Source organism: Dromiciops gliroides, chromosome 3 (genome assembly GCF_019393635.1).
Source record: "Dromiciops gliroides isolate mDroGli1 chromosome 3, mDroGli1.pri, whole genome shotgun sequence".
In the NCBI taxonomy this organism is placed as follows: domain Eukaryota; kingdom Metazoa; phylum Chordata; class Mammalia; order Microbiotheria; family Microbiotheriidae; genus Dromiciops; species Dromiciops gliroides.
This window is the reverse complement of record NC_057863.1, coordinates 543,211,253-543,230,142: the sequence shown is the minus strand read 5'-3', so window position 1 is coordinate 543,230,142 and position 18,890 is coordinate 543,211,253. Positions and strand designations below refer to the sequence as shown.

General features: G+C 38.6%; 1 protein-coding gene across 5 annotated transcripts in view; it reads left to right on the top strand.

Moving 5' to 3' along the window:
- The window catches only part of FCHSD2 (FCH and double SH3 domains 2), a 354,314-nt gene that overhangs the window by 64,542 nt on the left and 270,882 nt on the right, over positions 1-18,890 (top strand). For all 5 annotated transcript variants that reach the window (XM_043992382.1, XM_043992381.1, XM_043992379.1 and 2 more), the window contains exon 3: positions 10,620-10,665. In XM_043992382.1, the coding sequence (XP_043848317.1) occupies positions 10,620-10,665 (46 nt within the window). The remainder of the gene's footprint in view (positions 1-10,619; positions 10,666-18,890) is intronic.

Genomic DNA, 18,890 nt, shown 5'->3' with positions numbered 1-18,890 from the left:
ACATGGTGGGGAAACTCCAGGCTGAAGATGAACAATATGAAAAGTAGTATTACCACGGAGCAGTGGAGGCCTTTCCTAGCCCCACGCAGGGCCAGGGCCTTCTTCCCTCTGAAATTCCCTCTAATTTACTATGTATGTATGTATGTATGCATGCATGCATGCATGCATACACATATGTTGTAACTGAATAGTTATTAGAATGTCATCTTTTCCATTAGACTGAGAGCTCCTTGAGGGTGGAGATGACATTTTTAAAAAATCTAATTTATGTTTGTGTTACATTTTTAGTTCCAAACTGTCTTCCTCCCTCCCCACCCCCACACTAGAGAAATCCACCATTGGAGACACATATACACACACGTATAAAACCATACTATGCACGCTTCTCTTTAGCAGTTCTTTCTCTGAAGGCAGATAGCATCTTCCTTTGTAGCTTATTTGAATATTTATACTACAATAGCTTAGTTTACAGTTATTCTTTGAACAATATTGCTGTTAGTATATACAATGTTCTCTTGGTTCTGTTCATTTCACTATTTATTATTTCATGCAAGTCTTTCCATGTTTTTCTAACATCATCCTGTTCATTGTTTCTTATAGCACAGTATTATTCCACCATAATTATATGCCACAATTTGTTTAGCCATTCCCCAGTTAATGGGCATCCTCTCAGTTTCCAATTCTTTGCCACCACAAAGAGAGCCTCTCTAAACATTTTAGAATATATAGGTTCTTTTCCTTTTTCCCAATCACCTTGGGAAAGAGATCTAAAGTAGTATTGCTGGTCAACAACACACATGCCTACACATGTCCCTAACACACATATCCATACACACATACATACATGTGTGTACACACACAGAGTTTTATAACTCTTTGGGAATAATTCCAAATTGTTCTCCAAAATGGTTGGATCAGTTCACAGTTCCACCAATAGTGTATTAGTGTCCCAGTTTTTCCACATCTCCTCCAACATTTGTGATTTTCCCCTTCTAGTGTTTTAGTGAATTTGATAGATATGAGGTGATATCACAGTTGTTTGAATTTGCATTTCTCCAATAATGATTTAGAGCATTTTTTTAAATTGGTTTTTTTTTTTTTTTTTGCGGGGCAATAGGGGTTAAGTGACTTGCCCAGGGTCACACAGCTAGTAAGTATTAAGTGTCTGAGGCCAGATTTGAACTCAGGTACTCCTGAATCCAGGGCCAGCGCTTTAACCACTATGCCATTTAGCTGCCCCTAGAGCATTTTTTCATGATTTTATATAGCTTTGACTTCACCCAAAAACTGCCTGTCCATATCCTTTGACCATTTATCAACAGGGGAATGAATCATATTCTTATAAATTTGACAGAGTTCTCCATATATTTGAGATATGAGACCATTATCTGAGAAACTGGCCTTTTTCTAGCCCCACTCAGTGATAGTTCCTTCCCTCTGAAATTGCCTCCAATTTACCCTTGTAACTGAATAGTTATTTGCATGCTGTCTTCTCCATTAGACTGAGAGCTCCTTGAGGGTGGCGATAGTCTTTTTGCCCTTTTTTTTTTGTATTCCCAGTGCTTAGCACAGTGTCTAGCACACAGTAAGCACTTAATATTGGCTTATTGACTTGACTTAAACATGAAGCATAGTAGTGCGTAATTGAACTGGTACCAAGACTTGGAGCAAAGTGAGACCAGACTAGGTTTGCCCTGGGAGAAAAAGTCTAGATGGAGGGATTAAATAAATAAAGGTCATGTTGAGGATGAAGAATAGATTTGGGAGGAGTGAGCCACATGGAAGGAGATTCTGTGATTACAATTCCATTCTGCTCATTGCAATGAATATATTGTCATTTGTGAATTAGAAACAGAACCTTAACAACAGTGGGAAATGCCTGTGTTTTTTTTTTTAATGTATGAGGTATTTTATTTTTTCCGTTACATGTAAAGATAGTTCTCAACTTTTGTTTATACATGCTTTACAATTTCAGATTTTTCTCCCTCCCTCCCTCCCCTCCCTCCCCCCTCCCCTAGACAGCAGGTAATCTGATATAGGTTATATCTATATATCTCTATACATATACATATAGATATATATATATACACACACACACATATATATATAGACACATAATAACATTAATCCTATTTCTGCATTAATCCTTTTACAAGAGAAAGAATCAGAGCAGCGATGCAAAACCTCAAAATAGAAAAAAAAAACACAACAGCACCCAAAACAAAAGAAATAATATGGTTCAATCAGCATCTATACTCCACAGTTCTTTCTTTCTTTTTTTTTTTCTTGGATTTGGAGATCCTCTTCTATCATGAGTTCCCTGGAACTCTTCTGTACCATTGCATTGGTGAGAAGAATATAGTCCATCACAGTAGGTCAACACTCATTGTTGATGATAGTGTGTACAATGTTCTTCTGGTTCTGCTCATCTCACTCATCATCAGCTCACGTAAGACCCTCCAGGTTTCTCTGAACTCTTCTGGCTCATCATTTCTTACAGCACAATAGTATTCCATTGTATTCATATACCACAACTTGTCCAGCCATTCCCCAATTGATGGGCACCCCCTCAACTTCCAATTCCTTGCTACCACATAAAGAGCAGCTATAAATATTTTTGTACATGTGGGTCCCTTTCCCCCTTCCATGATTTCTTTGGGCAAAAGACCTAAAAGTGGGATTGCTGGCTCAAAGGGTATGCACAGCTTTATCGCCCTTTGGGCATAATTCCAAATTGCTCTCCAGAATGGTTGGATCAGCTCACAGCCCCACCAACAATGCATTAGTGTTCTAATTTTCCCACAGCCTCTCCAACATTTATTATCTTCCTTTTTTGTCATTTTAGCCAATCTGATAGGTGTCAGGTGGTAACTCAGAGTTGTTTTAATTTGCATCTCTCTAATCATTAGAGATTTAGAGCATTTTTTCATATGGGAATAGATAGCTTTGGTTTCTTCATCAGAAAACTGCCTGTTCATATCCTTTGACCATTTCTCAACTGGGGAATGACTTGGATTCTTATAAATTTGATTTAATTCCCTATATATTTTAGAGATGAGGCCTTTATCAGAAGCACTGGCCTCAAAAATTGTTTCCCAGCTTTCTGCCTCCCTTCCAATTTTGGATGCATTGCTTCTGTTTGTACAAAAATTTTTTAATTTAATATAATCAAAATCATCCATTTTGCATTTTATAATATACTCTATCTCTTGTTTGGTCAGAAATGCCTGTTTTAAAAAATTTAATGGAGAGACATCTTCCATGATATTGGTAAATGCTTTTCTTAAGTATATAGCTTTTTTTTTTTTGGTTTTGGTTTTTTGGTTTTGGTTTTAGTGAGGCAATTGGGGTTAAGTGACTTGCCCAGGGTCACACAGCTAGTAAGTGTTATATGTCTGAGGCCAGATTTGAACTCAGCTACTCCTGACTCCAGGACTGGTGCTCTATCCACTGTGCCACCTAGCTGCCCCAAGTATATAGCTTTTTAATTAATACCTTGCTTTAGGTCATTGTTTAGCTAATTATTGAATAAAGTTAATGTATATTTGAGTCTTTTGGGGAGTCACATATCATTTTGATGTTGCTATTTGTCTGTCCTTCATGCTCTAAGAGGACCTGACATTGAGAGGTGATGTCATGACTTGCAGTGAATTGGATTTAAGTAAGGGAGGGCTGTGCAAAGTCACCAGCCTCACTTTCTCCTGCAGAGCCATCTGGGTCCAGTGGCAAGATATACATCAGGATGACTGCAGATGGCCCCAGATGTTTGAGGCAAACGAGGTGAAGTGACTTGCCCAGGGTCACACAACTAATAAGTGTCAAGTATCTGAGGTCAGATTTGAACTCAGGTCCTCCTGACTCCAGGACCATTGCTCTATCAATTGTGCCACCTAGCTGCCCCACTGTTTTGATGTTCTCTTGAGAGACACCTTGATAGAGGAGAGCTTTCAAGGCGACATTGTACTAAAGCATGTTAAAAATGAAATGTTTTGGTTAACCATTGTCAGGAGACATGTTAGTTGGTAATTGCTAATGTCATCTTGGTTCCTTTGGGGTAGTTAAAGTTCTATTTGTGGGTTTTGGGGGTTTTTTGCATTCTTTTGCAGTCTTTTCCCTCCATCACTTATGTGCCCACAAATACATGTGGACAGGTCAATATTTATCCCAAGTCTTGATCCTTCAGTGTGCTTTTACAGATTTTACCTCCAATGTAGATTACTTGTCTGTGTTCTTGGTTAGGTGTAGCCATGTTTCCCTACTTCATTATAGTACTTTGGGTACAGAAGTCAGAGTCCAGTTGTGGTTCTATTATTATAGCTGTTGAAAATAAATCACTAAAAATGATGACAGATTTGTTTTACCTTTATTTGTTTAATTTATTTATTTGTTTACCTTTATTTATTTCACCTGTTTGTTGTCCTCCTCTAGTTTCATTTATAAAATACTCTTAGGACAATGTAGCTTAGCCAAATCTCATGTTAATTCCTTTGCAGGCTCATTTTCTCCTCCTTTTAAACTCTTTTCAGAAATATTGTTCATAATTTTCTGTCTTCCCTTCCTTAATGTTTTGTAACTTGAGCTTCTACTCAAAGCTAGTGCAGCCCTTTCCATTGTCATGGCTTTCCATATATCAAGAAGCCCAAGTGTTGGTTGGCTAAGGAATTTTCTGGGTTCTTTCAGTCCCTTGGTTATAGCAGCTGTTTTGCATTGGTTTAACTTCTTTAGGAAATGATAATAGAATAATGTTTCTACTATTATCATTCTCTCTCTCTGTCTCTCATAAGAATTAGGGCTGGGAAGAACCTTAGAGGCTATTTAATTTTTCAGATGAGGCATCTTTGGCTCAGGAAGGTTAAGTGATTTACTTATCTTGCTTTAAACAGGGCAGCTTGGAGCTCCTGAAATTCAACACTGAAAACCATGCCTTCTTCATCTTCTAGTTTGTTTTTTTTAATGTTTTCAACTCTGTTTGTAAATTACTAACATGGCTAATTCTGAAATGACCACTTTTGGTTGGTGCAGGAAAAAGTACAGTGAATTTCCAGTCATAGGATTTGGGTTTGAATTTTGGCTTTGCCTGTATGAATTTGAAAAGGTCCTTCCTTTAATCTCTCTGGTGTTCAGTTACCTCATTTGTAAAATGAGGGTGTGTTTGATTATATGATCTTTTAAGTTATCTTCTAGGTCTAAGTCTAATCCTGTAAACAATACTTTTTTCCCCCATAAAAGTATTTTATTATTTTCCAGTTACATTTAGAGATAGTTTTCAACATTTGTGTTTATTTATTTTTTTGGTGAGGCAATTGGGGTTAAGTGACTTGCCCAGGGTCACACAGCTAGACCATTTGCTTTTATAAGATTTCTAGTTTCAAATTTTTTCCCCTCCCTCCCTTTTCTCCCCCCTCCCCAAGACAGCAAGCAATCTGATATAGGTTATATATGTACAATCATATTAAACATATTTCTGCATTAGTCATGCTGTGTAAGAAGAATCAGAGCAAAAAAGAATAACCCCCAAAAAGAAAAAAAAATAGTATGGTTGAATCTGCATCTACATTCCATAGTTCTTTTTTTTCTGGATGTGGAGAGCATTTTCCATCATGAGTCCTTTGGAACTATCTTGGACCATTGTATTGCTGAAAAGAGTCAAGTCTTATCACAGTTGATCAACACACAATGTTTAAACCACACTTTTAAAACAAAACTGAATTGTGTTTTTTATTTCTTTTTAAATACACTAGTGGAGCTTTCCTCCAGAGGGAAGTCATCTTCCTTTTTGGGCAGGTGGGCAAGTGAGGTTGAATTGCTACTCTGTAGTGCTGACTGGACAAAGGAATTCCTTTCAAAAATACAAGATTCAGACCATTAGAACAATATTCAAAGTGCGTAATATATCCTTTGCTTGAAAAACTCTACTTAATTTTACCTTGGCTGTTTTCCTAGATTAATCCCGTATGTTAAAAGCTAACATAAAAATACAAAAACTTAAGAATTGGGTACTATGTCATTTTTGGCAACATGATTAATTTTCTTCCACTGGAAAAAGGGAGGACTAAGGAGACACCTGTATGTTTCATGACAGTTGTAAATACTGTGTCTTCTATTTAGATTGTTTATTATTCATATTTTAAAGATTTTTTTAAAACCTAAGTTCTTTTTTCTTGCAGATTATTTACTAAGACATTTCCATTTGAGAATGACTTGATGCCAAGTTAAAAGAGATAAAAATCATACATTTAGAGATAGAAAGGAGCTCAGAGAAAATCTAGTTCAGAGTTCCCATTTTACATGTGAAAAGGGAGAGCAAGAGTTTAAGTAATTTGCCCATAGTCACTCAGATAGTAACTGTTAGAAGTAACTTTGAACTTGGATCTTCCTGACTTCAAGACTATCTAATTAATGTCTTTTAATGTCTAAGCAAATAAACCTTAGTTATAAAGTAGAGATTAAATCAAGTGTACCCCAAAGCTAGGTGTTGCCTGTTGGGATTCCTAAATTTTTACAATTTTGAGAATCTGGTTTTGTATAACACATCCATATAGCTTCACCAGAAGGACATTGTGTAAATGTATTGGAAATGAAGAGACAATTTCAGAGAAATCTGGGGAGACATGTATAAACTGATGTAAAGTAAACAAAACCAGGAGAACAATTTATATTATAAAACCAATATTGTAAAAAACAAAACAAAACAAAATTTTGAAAAATTTAAGAACTCTGATCAATCATGATTCCAGAGGTACTAAAGAAAACTATCCAACTCATGACAGAGAAGTAAGAGATTAATATTCAGAATGAGGCACACATTTTGGGGCATGGCTAATATTTTTGCTTGATAGTTGAAAAAAATATTTTTAAAAAGGGTAAATATTCAATATAGACCAAAAAAAGGGGTTTTGTTTTTTAAAGCAAGGGCTTTGTTTCAGGGAGCTTAGCATCATTAAAAGCTCTGTTCACTTTGCCTAAGGTAATCCAACCTGTTCTCCTCTCTTTCTTTTTTTTTTTTTTTTGGTGAGGCAATTGGGGTTAAGTGACTTGCCCAGGGTCACACAGCTAGTAAGTGTTAAGTGTCTGAGGCCAGATTTGAACTCAGGTCCTCCTGACTTCAGGGCCAGTGCTCTATCTACTGCGCCACCTAGCTGCCCCTGTTCTCCTCTCTTTCAATCCAGTTATGAGCCTAACTCATTGTCCATTTACAGTGTTCAGGACACATGTACTGATGGACATGGTGATCCGACACTTGATACAATCAGAACAAAGTTATTTACAAACAGGAGTATCTGCAGCATTGCACCATCTGTAGGGAATCTCTCTGACTTGTTCTGGGTGCTAGACATCCTCCATGATGGTAGCAAACACCCTTGACAAGCCTGTTTTATTCTTCACTGATATTAATAACTAGAATTTCCTGAACCAGTTATCTCTGTTGTTACCTTTTTCAAGGGATCTTGACATATATACATGAAAGGCACCCTGTTGGAAAAGAGCCTTTAAGCTGATATTTTGCTCTATTGAATCAATTGCTTACAACAAAAGTCACCCAACAAGCCTAATGGAAGCTTAGATTCTTGACACCTTTCAGCCAGTTGTACGACCATAAACAGACCAGACATTTGGAGAGCTCACCTAGGCCTCTGTAAAATGAAGGAGTTGGACTGGATGATCTCTACAATTCCTTACAACTATCAGTTGATGGCCCTGGGATCCCAGAATCCTGCAGGGCCTACCAGGTGAAAGTATCAGCTAATTTGTGTTAGTTGTGCATCCTAGGATACACTGAATGTCTTTTCACCGTGGGTTGGTTTTGAAGGTGGTGAAATAGTATTAGTTGAGAACCTGTGCAACTTTTTTCATCCCAATTCCAACTTGGGGAGGGAAAAATCATGCAGATGGGAAAAAGGAATAATGTAGTTTCTTTCTGTTAGAATAAATCTTCTTTGGATGTTTCATTGTGGCCTTTAAGATAAGGTTCTTAAAGGCTATGGCTGGATGAATATAAACATTAACAGGTTCTACTAAGGTGCAGAGGCTAACAGGACAGACAGACTGATCAAGAGTCATTAGCAAGCATATACTTAGTGTTTATTCTGTGTCAGGCAGTGTGCTAAAGCCTGGGAATACAAAGAAATGGAAAAACCTGGTCCCTGCCCTGAGGAACACATTCTAATGAGGGAGACAACACATAGATAACCAGGTACATATAAGATATATGCTGTGCACTATAAATGGAAGTCACTAGTAGTAGGGAGGAGGATGGAATGTGGGACCAACCAACCAGGAAAGGCCTCTTGTAGAAGATGACATTTGAACTGAGTATTAAAGGAGACCAAGGAAGCTAGGAGGCTGAGTGAGGTGAGGAGGGAGAGCATTCAGGCATGAGAGTGAACCAGTAAAAACGCAGGGAGTTGGGAAATCCTGTGTAATTAGGCCAGTGTAGCAGAATCATATAGGAGGTAGAGGGGAGTCAAGTCTAAGAAGATGGGAAAGCTAGAAATGGGCCAGGTTATAAAGGGCTTTAAATTCCCAGCAGGATTTTATATCTGATCCCAGGGGTTTATTATGGGTGAGGGGGTGTTGGCATGGTCAAGCCTGTACTTTAGGAAAATCACTTTGGTAGCTGAGTGAAGAATGGATTGAAATGGGAAAAGACTCGAGGCAAGGAGACCAACCAAGAAGTCTCTTGCAATAGTGTGGTTGTGAGGTAATGAGGATGCATACCAGGATGTGGCTCAGAAGAGAGAAGGGCACAGAGGTGAGAGAAGTCATGACAACAGAAATAAGACTTGACAAGAGATTGGTCAGGTAGGCTGAGTTGAGTGAGGAGTCCATTAAGGATGAAACTAAGATTGTGAGCCTGCTCGACTGGGCTAGTGATGGTAATGCCCTTGACAGGGATAGGAAAGCTAGAAAGAGGAAGAGTTTGGGGGAAAAGATAATGAGTTCTGTTGTGTACATGTTGATGCTGAGATGCCTGTGTGACATTCATTTTGAGATATCCAAAAGGCATTTGGTGATGTGGGACTAGAGAGCTCAGAGGAGAGTCTAGGCCTGGATAGAAAGATCTGAGCATTGACAAAGATATAATACTCACACCCACGGGAGCAAACTAGGATTGATCGATAGATAAACTAATTAGATTAGCTCGATGGATTATATGTTTACTGTGTACCAGGCACAATGCGAAGCACTAGGATACAAATATAGGCAAATAAGACAGTCCTTGCTCCCCAGGAGCTCACAGTCTAATAGGTGAAGACAGCATATAAAAAGCAGTTAAAAAGTGGGTTTTGAGGGCGGGAGTGGTAAGCTACACACAGCAGTGTGGAACCAGGAAGTTCTAGGCAAGATAAGGTAAAACTTTACTGTTCAGAGCAGAGAGATACAAGGGTAGAATACAGAGTTGTGGTGGGTGGGTTGGGGTACATCAGGACTCTGGCCAGAGTGTAGGCCACCTCATGTAGCTTGGTGAGATAACCTGGAAGTGGATAGACAAGCTAAGTACATTATAGTGAGGGTTGGGCACTAGGTCATGATTTAATTATTATTAATTTTTGGTAATATTAACTACAGATGTCTACTAGTGTGGAAAGGTTTGTGATTTGTGTTGGTAGAGAAAAGACACAAGGATGAAATGAATTTTTTAAAATGCAGAAATATAGGAAGACTGCTGTTTGAAGTGGCTATAACAATTTGTTTTCATGATCTTGTTCAGAGAAGCGTGAGAAAATCTTTTGGCTCAAATTCATATAATGAAGAAATTTGCTGCATACAAACTTAACTGTAGATAAGTCACCTTAAATACCCCTAAGCAGTCATGAGTCTTGGAAGTTTTCTATGGAGTTTTCCTCCTCCTTATTATTTCTAGTACAGTATTAGAAACAGATGTTTCACTCTAGCAGGAATTCTGAACATTTTTTGTGCCATGGACACCTTTGGCAGTCAGCCTACTGAAGCCTGTGGACCCCTTGTAAGAGTAATGGTTTTAAATAATTGAAACAAATTCTCAGTAAAGGGTTGGTGAAAATATCAGTGTCATTTTTTATCCTTGTCAAAGTTCTTAGACTCCCTGAAATCTTGTCTTGAAGTCAGTAGACTCCTTGGGGGGGGGTCCATGGACCCCAGATTAAGAACCCTTACTTTATAGTGTGTTTACATCTAAAAGGCCTGTAAGAATTCAATGATTTCTAAGTACTCAGTTTTTCCAGTGGCAGAATAATGATGTGTCAGTATTGGTAAAGCCAAATGAAAGTGAAAAATAAGAGATTTTGGTTCTTCCTTGATGTGTCTACAACTATCCTTTTCCTATTTGGGGGAAAAAACCCACCTTCCAACTCAAAATATTCACTTTGACATGTGAATATTTTGGGCTGAATCATAGTCCTCAATTATATTACCCTTTGAGTTGAGTCAGTCTGGTAAATCATTAGAGTGGAGTAGTTTTAGTGTTGCTGTATGTTGATGATTGATAAACTTATTTACCATTAAAATTATGAAATTCTTTTCTGCAATTTTCCCTTTTCTCCTTGGTGAATTACAAAGACTGTTTCATAGGTTGGGGTGTTTTTTTTCTCTCTGATTTTATTTGCTTATTTTTGTAATAAATATTTGTTCTTTTTTAGGACATTCAGTCAGAAGAAGGCTGCAATTGAGAGAGAATATGCACAGGTAAGCTCTGGGGCAAGATTCCTTAGCAGGCTTATTTCTGGTATTTAAAAATGACAAGCTGAGGAAATCAGACATGCCAGAGGCTGCCCTCTATACCTTTCTCCCCTGCTTTGAGGGCTCTTCTTCATCCCTTGGAAGTCCCATCTGGCCCCTTCTCCACCTTCTGTTTTTGAGGATTCTTATGAAGAATTGAATATTTCCTTAGCAGAAAGTTAGTTACCCCCCACTCTGGGAAAAGCCATTGTTTATTGTTATATTCTATGATTATAATTCTGTGACTAATAGTTCTTCCTGTTGTTCCAGTAATTTGTATGAATGCTAGACTCCTTGGCTTCCAGAGGCTTCCCCTCACCCCAAACTCCCACCTTCATTCTTATGATATTGGCCTTTCTGCCTAAAAGGAATTACTTAAATATATTATTTTATAATATTTATTGAGTTTTTATCTCTATTAATAGAACTTATAACTTATAACTGTACCTGATAGAACTGGAAGGTGTTTTTTAAAAAATTATAGCCTTGGTTAGGCCTAAATAGTTAAGTGCTATCTGTGCCAGCATCCTACTGATAAAGCATGTTGTAGGTGTACAGGAGTCAATAAGTGGATGTCTTAGCAAAGGAATAGCTTGTTGGAGTTTGGAAAGTTCATATTTGTCCATTAGAGGAAAATACTTTTCTGCATAGAAATGTTAAATTTAAAAACCCCAAGCTTAAGCTTGTTTAGACACATTGATTATTTAACAGAAGCCTAGCATAAATAACCCATTTAGTGAGACTCATTTGATTTTCCAGCATTTTGTGACAGTGCTCCTGTTTGGCAGCGTGTTTTTGTGTGTGTGTGTGTGTGTGTGTGTGTGTGTGTGTGTGTGTATACGTGTATACGTGTGTACCCATGCGCACGTGTGTATTTATTGACTGTCAACATGACTTTAAACTTTAACTTTTTTCTACTTCCTCAAACACTCATCAAAAGAGTTAGGGGTTTTTAACCTGGAAAGCAAAAACAAGTCTAAAGTAGCATACCATACAGGGAAAAAAGAGCAACTGATTGCTTTTTACTAGGGGTAGATTAGGAAAATAAGAATAAATTTGTAGTGTTAAGGATTCTGTTAAATATCAGAAACTTTTGACAATATGAATTTTATGAGATACAAGAAGTAATCATCCTATGTACAAAGTGTGGGGCAGGGGGAGAGTTGGACAGTATTCTCACTGGAATGCTAGGGCTGGTACTCAGAGATTTTAGATCTAGAAGAGACTTTAGAGACCAACCAGTTCAGTCCCCTTATTTTACAGATGAGCCAACTGAGATAGTGAGGCCCAGAAAGGTTGACTTCAATGGTCACATTGGTAGTAAGTGACAGAGTTGGGATTTGAACCCAGGTCCTCTGCATCCAAATACAACCCTTTCTACAGTACCATGCTGCTTTTTAGTATCTATGTAAACAGATGGTCCTCTAGCACATCTGGGAGTGATGCCTTCCTTTCTCTTTTGCTATTGGTATTCTCCCTTTTTGTATGGAACCTCAACCTAGAAGAAATAAAAATACAGGATAGGTAGGAATAATGAGCATCACATCTGAGATAAGTAGAAGGGGAAGAAAGACAAGGTTGGGGAGTGGAAGAGGAATGGAAGGAAGCCTTTAAGGATTAATTAATACAAATAGAAAGTAACATGCAATTTAAAGGCAGGACATTTAAGGGGAAACAATGTCTCAACAGAAGAGACAACCCATCTCTCATCTGAAAGAAGAAAAGGTTAATGCTCTTTTATTTTAAGTCTTTGAATTAAGATGCAGGTTCAGGGGCAGCTAGATGGTGCAGTGGTTAAAGCACCGGCCCTGGATTCAGGAGTACCTGAGTTCAAATCCAGCCTCAGACACTTGACACTTACTAGCTGTGTGACCATGGGCAAGTCACTTAACCCCCATTGCCTTAAAAAAAAAAGATGCAGGTTCAGATCAACATAGGGCTATTTACATTCTCAGCCACCTTATTTCTTGATCTAGATCTAGAAATGGAAAGGACCTCAGAGGGATCAGTAGATTACTGAAGATTGTGCAGAGATTTTAAAAAATCCTTACAAGTAACAAGAGGTTAGAAATCCTGCCATCTCAACTGTATACAACATAACTCTTAACCTGAAAGTGAAATGAGGAAGGAAGGCCTCCAAAATAGTTGTTACAATGTTTTACCACCACTTATGTTCCCTTAGCCCTCTGGAGAAGTCCATAAGTCCTTAGTCAGAGCCTTATATTTTTACTTAGCACACAGTTCTAACAGTCTTGGTTATTTAAACTTATAACCCTTGGCCTATTGAAGGCCTAAACTAAGAAGAAATGAAATATTGGGGATTGGGCCTGTCAGAGAAGGTACAATGATATAAGTGATAGCAGCCTTGATGGCAAAGGTGAAAGTAGAAAGTGTAAGTAGACATGTGTTATAGGATGTGTTGCAGGCAAGAATAATAACAGTTGCTGGTCAAGAGGATGGCATATGCTCAAATGTCTGAGCTCACTCAAAGTCATTGTTATGGCATGCAGACAACCCTTCACAATCCCTGCCCAAAGAGCATCAAATCTGGGAGGTCTGCTAAGATGGCAGATCTTCAGGCAAGGACAGGGTGGACCTGGGTGGACCAGAGTGAGAGAAAAGCTCAGCTCCCATACATGTTCCCATCCAGCCAAGAGCTCAAAAGAGTAGTAGACTGAATAATGATCAAGAAATCCCAAAACAAAGTAAACTAAGGCTTCTCTAGCCCAGGGATGTACAAGAAGCCAGCTAAGAATACTAGATGAGGCAGAAAGAACACAAGTAAATAAGGCAGCAGTGTGTCAACATGGATCAGAGATGAGCCGGGAGCATCTGAAGCCCACAGCCAGGATTCTGTGCCCAGGGGCAGGAAAACTTCCTCAAATGACAAACTGCAGGGTGACCTCCGACAGTGCTGACTGAGGACAGAGGGCTGGGGATTGTCAGCCTTCCAACCCAGATGCCCCTCTGTTGCCAGAAGGCTGCAGCATTCAAAACCTGGAGGTGCCAAAGAGGCCCAAAACCTGTGGCTTTTCTGAATACAGAAACACTGGAGGAAGCAGAAGCCAGCAGCATGGTGTAATGAATAGAGGTGGAGTCAGGAATATGTAGGCTCACATACCAGCCCAGACTTCAATTAGATGTGTGACCCTGGGCAAGTCACCACACCACTCTGCTCTAATTTCTAATCTTTAAAAAACGAGAAGTTTGGACTCAGTGGCCTCCAAGGTATTTTTAATGTCTCTCCCATCTCTAAGTCTTCTATGAGCTATGCAAATGAAGTCAAGCTCAAACAAGGCTCTACCAGTCCACCGAAGAGTGCAGGTAGCCCAGAGACAAAGTACCAAATCATAAACTAAGTTTGGAACTGTGAATGAACAAGATACTAAGTGAAGAAATAACATGGATCTAGAGTTACCTGAGAGACAAACTAAGATGAAGAGAACAACTCTTCATCTTCATTATTTAATTACAAGCCCAATTTTAGGGAGGAAAAAAATTAGTCTGGTCACAAGCACTACAAAAGTAACTGAAAGAAATGAGGGGGGAATAAACCCAACTCAGGGGGGGAAAAAGAAATTATAAGTAAAATAAGAGTTCCAGAGGAAAGAACTAGAAGGAGAATAAATAACTTATAAGAGAAGGTGGAAACTCTTCCCCAAATAATGGATTCTCTGAAAATTAGAATAAACCAAATAGAAATCAGTGATTCTACAAAACAAGAAAAAATTAAATTAAAATCAAAAGATGGGGAAAATTAGAAGAGACTTTTAGATAACTGCTATCAAAAACAACTGAGCCAAAGAATTGGTCAAGGAGAGATTATTTAAGAATCATCAGACTCCCTGAGAACTATTACCAGGAAAAAAAACCTATGCATGGTACTTCAAGAAATCATAAATGAAAACTGTCCAGAACCAGAGGGCCAAGTGAAAGAATCCACTGGTCATGTCCTGAATTCTTTGGAACTCCAGCATTTAGCACAGGGCCAGGCATGTAATAGGCACTTAATAAATGTTTGTTGACTTGACTAAAACGAAAGCTCTCTGGAATATCATAGCCAAAATCTAGAGATTCCCAACAAATGAAAAAGAAGGGTTCAAATACCCAACAACTCCAGTCAAGATCATACCAGATCATACCCATAAAGTACTCCTATAAAGTACAAGAAAATTTGAGATATGGTATTGAAAAAGGAAAATGATAAAGCTTATCACCAAGAATAATTTACCCTGTAAACCTGAGTATAGTCTTAGTGGGGGAAAATGGAAGATTAGTGGAGCACTGGACTTTCAAATATTTCTGATGAAAGACCAAAGTTTATTGGAAACTTTGAAATGCAGAGAGAGGAATCAAGAGAAACTTTTGTTTGAGCCATTGGAAAGGGCTATACAATCACAATGTGTTTATATTCTAATAGGGGGAGTAGAAACAGATATTCCTTCAGAACCCTAATATCTTCAAGGGTCACATAGTGCATTAAATTAGATAGAGGGCCAAGGGGTGAGCTGGTTCTAGTAGATTACATTCTAACAATCTGTGTTCTTGATTTCTAAAAGGAAAATACTATAGTAAGAACCACTGTCTTAAATAGGAATACTGGAAGGGGGAGAAATTTATATATATATATATATATATATATATATATATATATTTTTTTTTTGGCGAGGCAATTGGGGTTAAGTGACTTGCCCAGGGTCACACAGCTAATAAGTCAAGTGTCTGAGGCCGGATTTGAACCCAGGTCCTCCTGACTCTAGGGCTGGTGCTCTATCCACTGTGCCACCTAGCTGCCCCTGGAAGGGGGAGAAATTAAATTTCATAATCAAAAATGAAAAGAAGCCTGGCTAATGTACCCCATTAATCCAGGGAAGGAGAAAATAGAGATAAATTGACAAAAAGTGATCATGGTTACCAATTCCAGTGTTATGCTTACTAGATGATCTCAAAGTTGATCATCTTTCCTAGTATTTCAGCAGAAGCAGCTGAAGTTTTCTTACAGAGCTCTTCTCACATCCTATAGGACACCAAATTCCCTTAGAGCTTAGCTTCTAGAAACCCTGATCTAGTCTAACCCCCTAATTTCTTAGATGTAGGAACTGAAGCCCAGAGAACTAAAGTGTCTCCTCCCAGAGTAGATCTCTAAAGTTGATTAATTGTACTTTCCACTAACCCACACTGCCTTCCTTTATTGGGGACACCTTCACAGCACTTGAATAACATTTTTACCAGTTCTACTATTTTCAAGACTACAGAGCTTATACAAAGAGGTTTCTATGAAGGAGAATGGTTGGGACTGTGTGTCTCTGTGTACTGATTTTTTTTTTAACATTTTCAACTTATTTTTATTGACATCTTTATTGTGTATTTTCTTAGACAGTCAAACTTACTCTATCATCGAGAGTGAAAAGGCAACCTGCTCCCCCTTTCCTTGTTTTCTTGGTTTACTATGCAGCCAGAGAGTTTTTCTATTTCTGTTCTAGTTGGGAGGCATCCAACCTCTGGATGAGGTTGAGTGACTTTAGCTGCTTGAGAGACCTTCCTGATAGTCCTCTCTCTCTGCTTTTTCATTCCATGTGATTATTCCCTGCCTTTCTCTTGTGAGATTTTCAAATGTCAGAAGGAGAAGGAGGAGTAGAAGATGTGGCGATGTGGAGAGAGGAAATATGCAGGAAGTGGGGAGTGGAGAATATATGGCTTTTATTATCTATGTTCCATTCCTCCCCAAGACACCGTCATTCCTGTGTCCTCCTCTGAGGGGGACCTTGGTTACCATTATTCTGGTACTGCCTTACTGTATTCCTCCAAAAAGATCTATTTCTATTTTGATTTCACCTGTAATTAGAATTAGAATTTCTTCTCCAAGTCCTACATTCTCTCAATTCATGCCCCTCCTTACAACAGTAACAACACACCTTAGCGTCCTTGTTCCGGTGTTCACATGGCTGACTAGGAATCGCCGGTGCCAGAATGCTCTGTTTAGGGTGATCTGGACCTTCCTCACGTGAGTCAAAGACATAATTTGCAAGTTCCTTAATCCTATCTACTGTGAGAGTTCTCCAGTCTGGACATTGTTTCAGAAAGTATCTGCGTATTTCTGGCAGTGAATTATAAACAAATGTGTTGAGAACGATATAGGAATCTCTTAAATCTACTGGATCCAATCTGGTGTACTGTCTAGCGGCCTCACAAAGTCTATCATAAAATCTGTTTGGTCTTTCATTAGCCTCCTGAGGTAGGCTTAAAAATTTCCGCCAGTTTTCCAGTTTTCTAGAGCAAGATTCCATTTCCTTCAGAAGTGTTTCTCTAGCATCTTTTAATCTTTGGAAATCCCTATCATTATTATAATTCCACTCTGGATCCTTTAGAGGCCATTCCACATCGGCCTTACCCTTCGCAACAAGGGCATTTCCTGCTGAGATAATATCTGTAATCTCAGTTGGGGACAGTAAAGTTTCCATAAGGCAAGTAACATCAGCCCAATTTTAGTTCCGTCAAGGAAATATTTTGTTTCTTGAGGAACAAAAGGGGGGAATGTGGTAAAAAGTTTTAACCGTCGGTTAGATAATGGAGAGACGCCAGGTTTTTTTTAGGACCACCCTTTTGGGGAGGAGACCAACAGCATGAGCTACACACACCAGTCCGCCTGCGACGCAGGCCAGATTGCCTGCTGAGCACTCGACTTGCGGGGTGCGAGCTTAAAAGGCAAGGAGAGAACGGAAGCTGCTCCGCTGATCTCCTGGCTGCGCTGCACAGACAGACGCGGACTGGAGTTTGACTCGGCCTGGCTCTCGGTTAACAGTATGCGCTTGACTCAGTCTCTCGCCCCAAAGGTGGCCTTCCGCTTTTGGTGAGTTTTATATGGAATATAGACTAAGCCTAGACTTAAGACGATTTGTATTGTATTTCTACTTTCCTATCCTTCTAATCAACATCACCTTGTGACTACCATACAATAAAAGCTCTATCTAGAAAACCAGAAGCTTCTTCCATTTACTAGTCTGGGAGATAAATTAAGGGAAAGGTTAAGTAGGGTAGATTTATGATCTAATATCCAATTTTAATCTCACACTCTACAGCCTTCATAGAGAAGCTCCCCCACAGGCTGGCCTCCCCCCCTCTCATTTTGGTCATTCTCTCAGGGGTTCCAGTTCATCCTTAAGTGACTTCAGTCAATTAATGTGACTGGAATACATGAAGACTACATGAGGAACATTGTCTTACATTACCTCCCATTCTGGATGAGGTATGTATTAGATTATTTTACCTGACTAGCTGTGTGATCTTGAACAAATCCTTTTTTACATTGTACCAGCATTTCATGCTATCTCCCCTTTCTGTTGGGCAAGTATCAATAGCACCTTCATTTTAAAAACAAATTTGCTTTAGATGGCTTTTACTGGTGCTAAGAAAATGTTGTTTCTTCTATCTTTTAACATATAATTCTCACACACACTAAATCCCCTGTTCATGCAGTGTTTGAACATTTGCAAAAGGCATCCAGTTTTTGAAAGATTTGGTTCTTTATTTTTAAACATCTAATTTGCAAAACAAAACAAAACAAAGCATTTTTAAAGCTACCTACTTATTTCATGTAAGCATCTGCATATGATTTCTTCAGTCAACTAATAATATGAATTTAACAGGAATTGAAATTGACTTTGTGATTTCATTGGTAAAAGGAATTCCTAGGTAAGGAAGCTCCCCCTTCCAATGTTAATCATCACCTTCTCTGCAATTTAGTCTTAGAGAGTTGTCTTGAGGACAGAGGTATAGGGCTGGGGTTTTGAATCAGGAAGACCTTGAGTTCAAATACAGTCTCAGCTATCTAGCTGTATGACCCTGGGCAAGTCACTTAACATCTCTTTGCCTCAATTTCCTTATCTATAAAATGGGGTTTTCTCCTATGGCAATTGTGAGGACCAAATGAGATAATTATAAACCACTTAGCACAGTGCCTGTACACAGTAAGTTATTTTTTAGTTGGTTTATTTTTAATTTTTATTGTATTTATTTTATTATTGTTGTTATTTATTATACATGCTCAGGCTTCACGTTGTATAAATACAATGTAGAACACTGATTATACAAGTGCCTTGCCCTACACAATCCCTGATACCACTCTTCTCTGCCAAAAAAGGGAAGGGGGGGGATATCACAGAGGAATTTGTAGAGGAGGACTTCATGTGGTT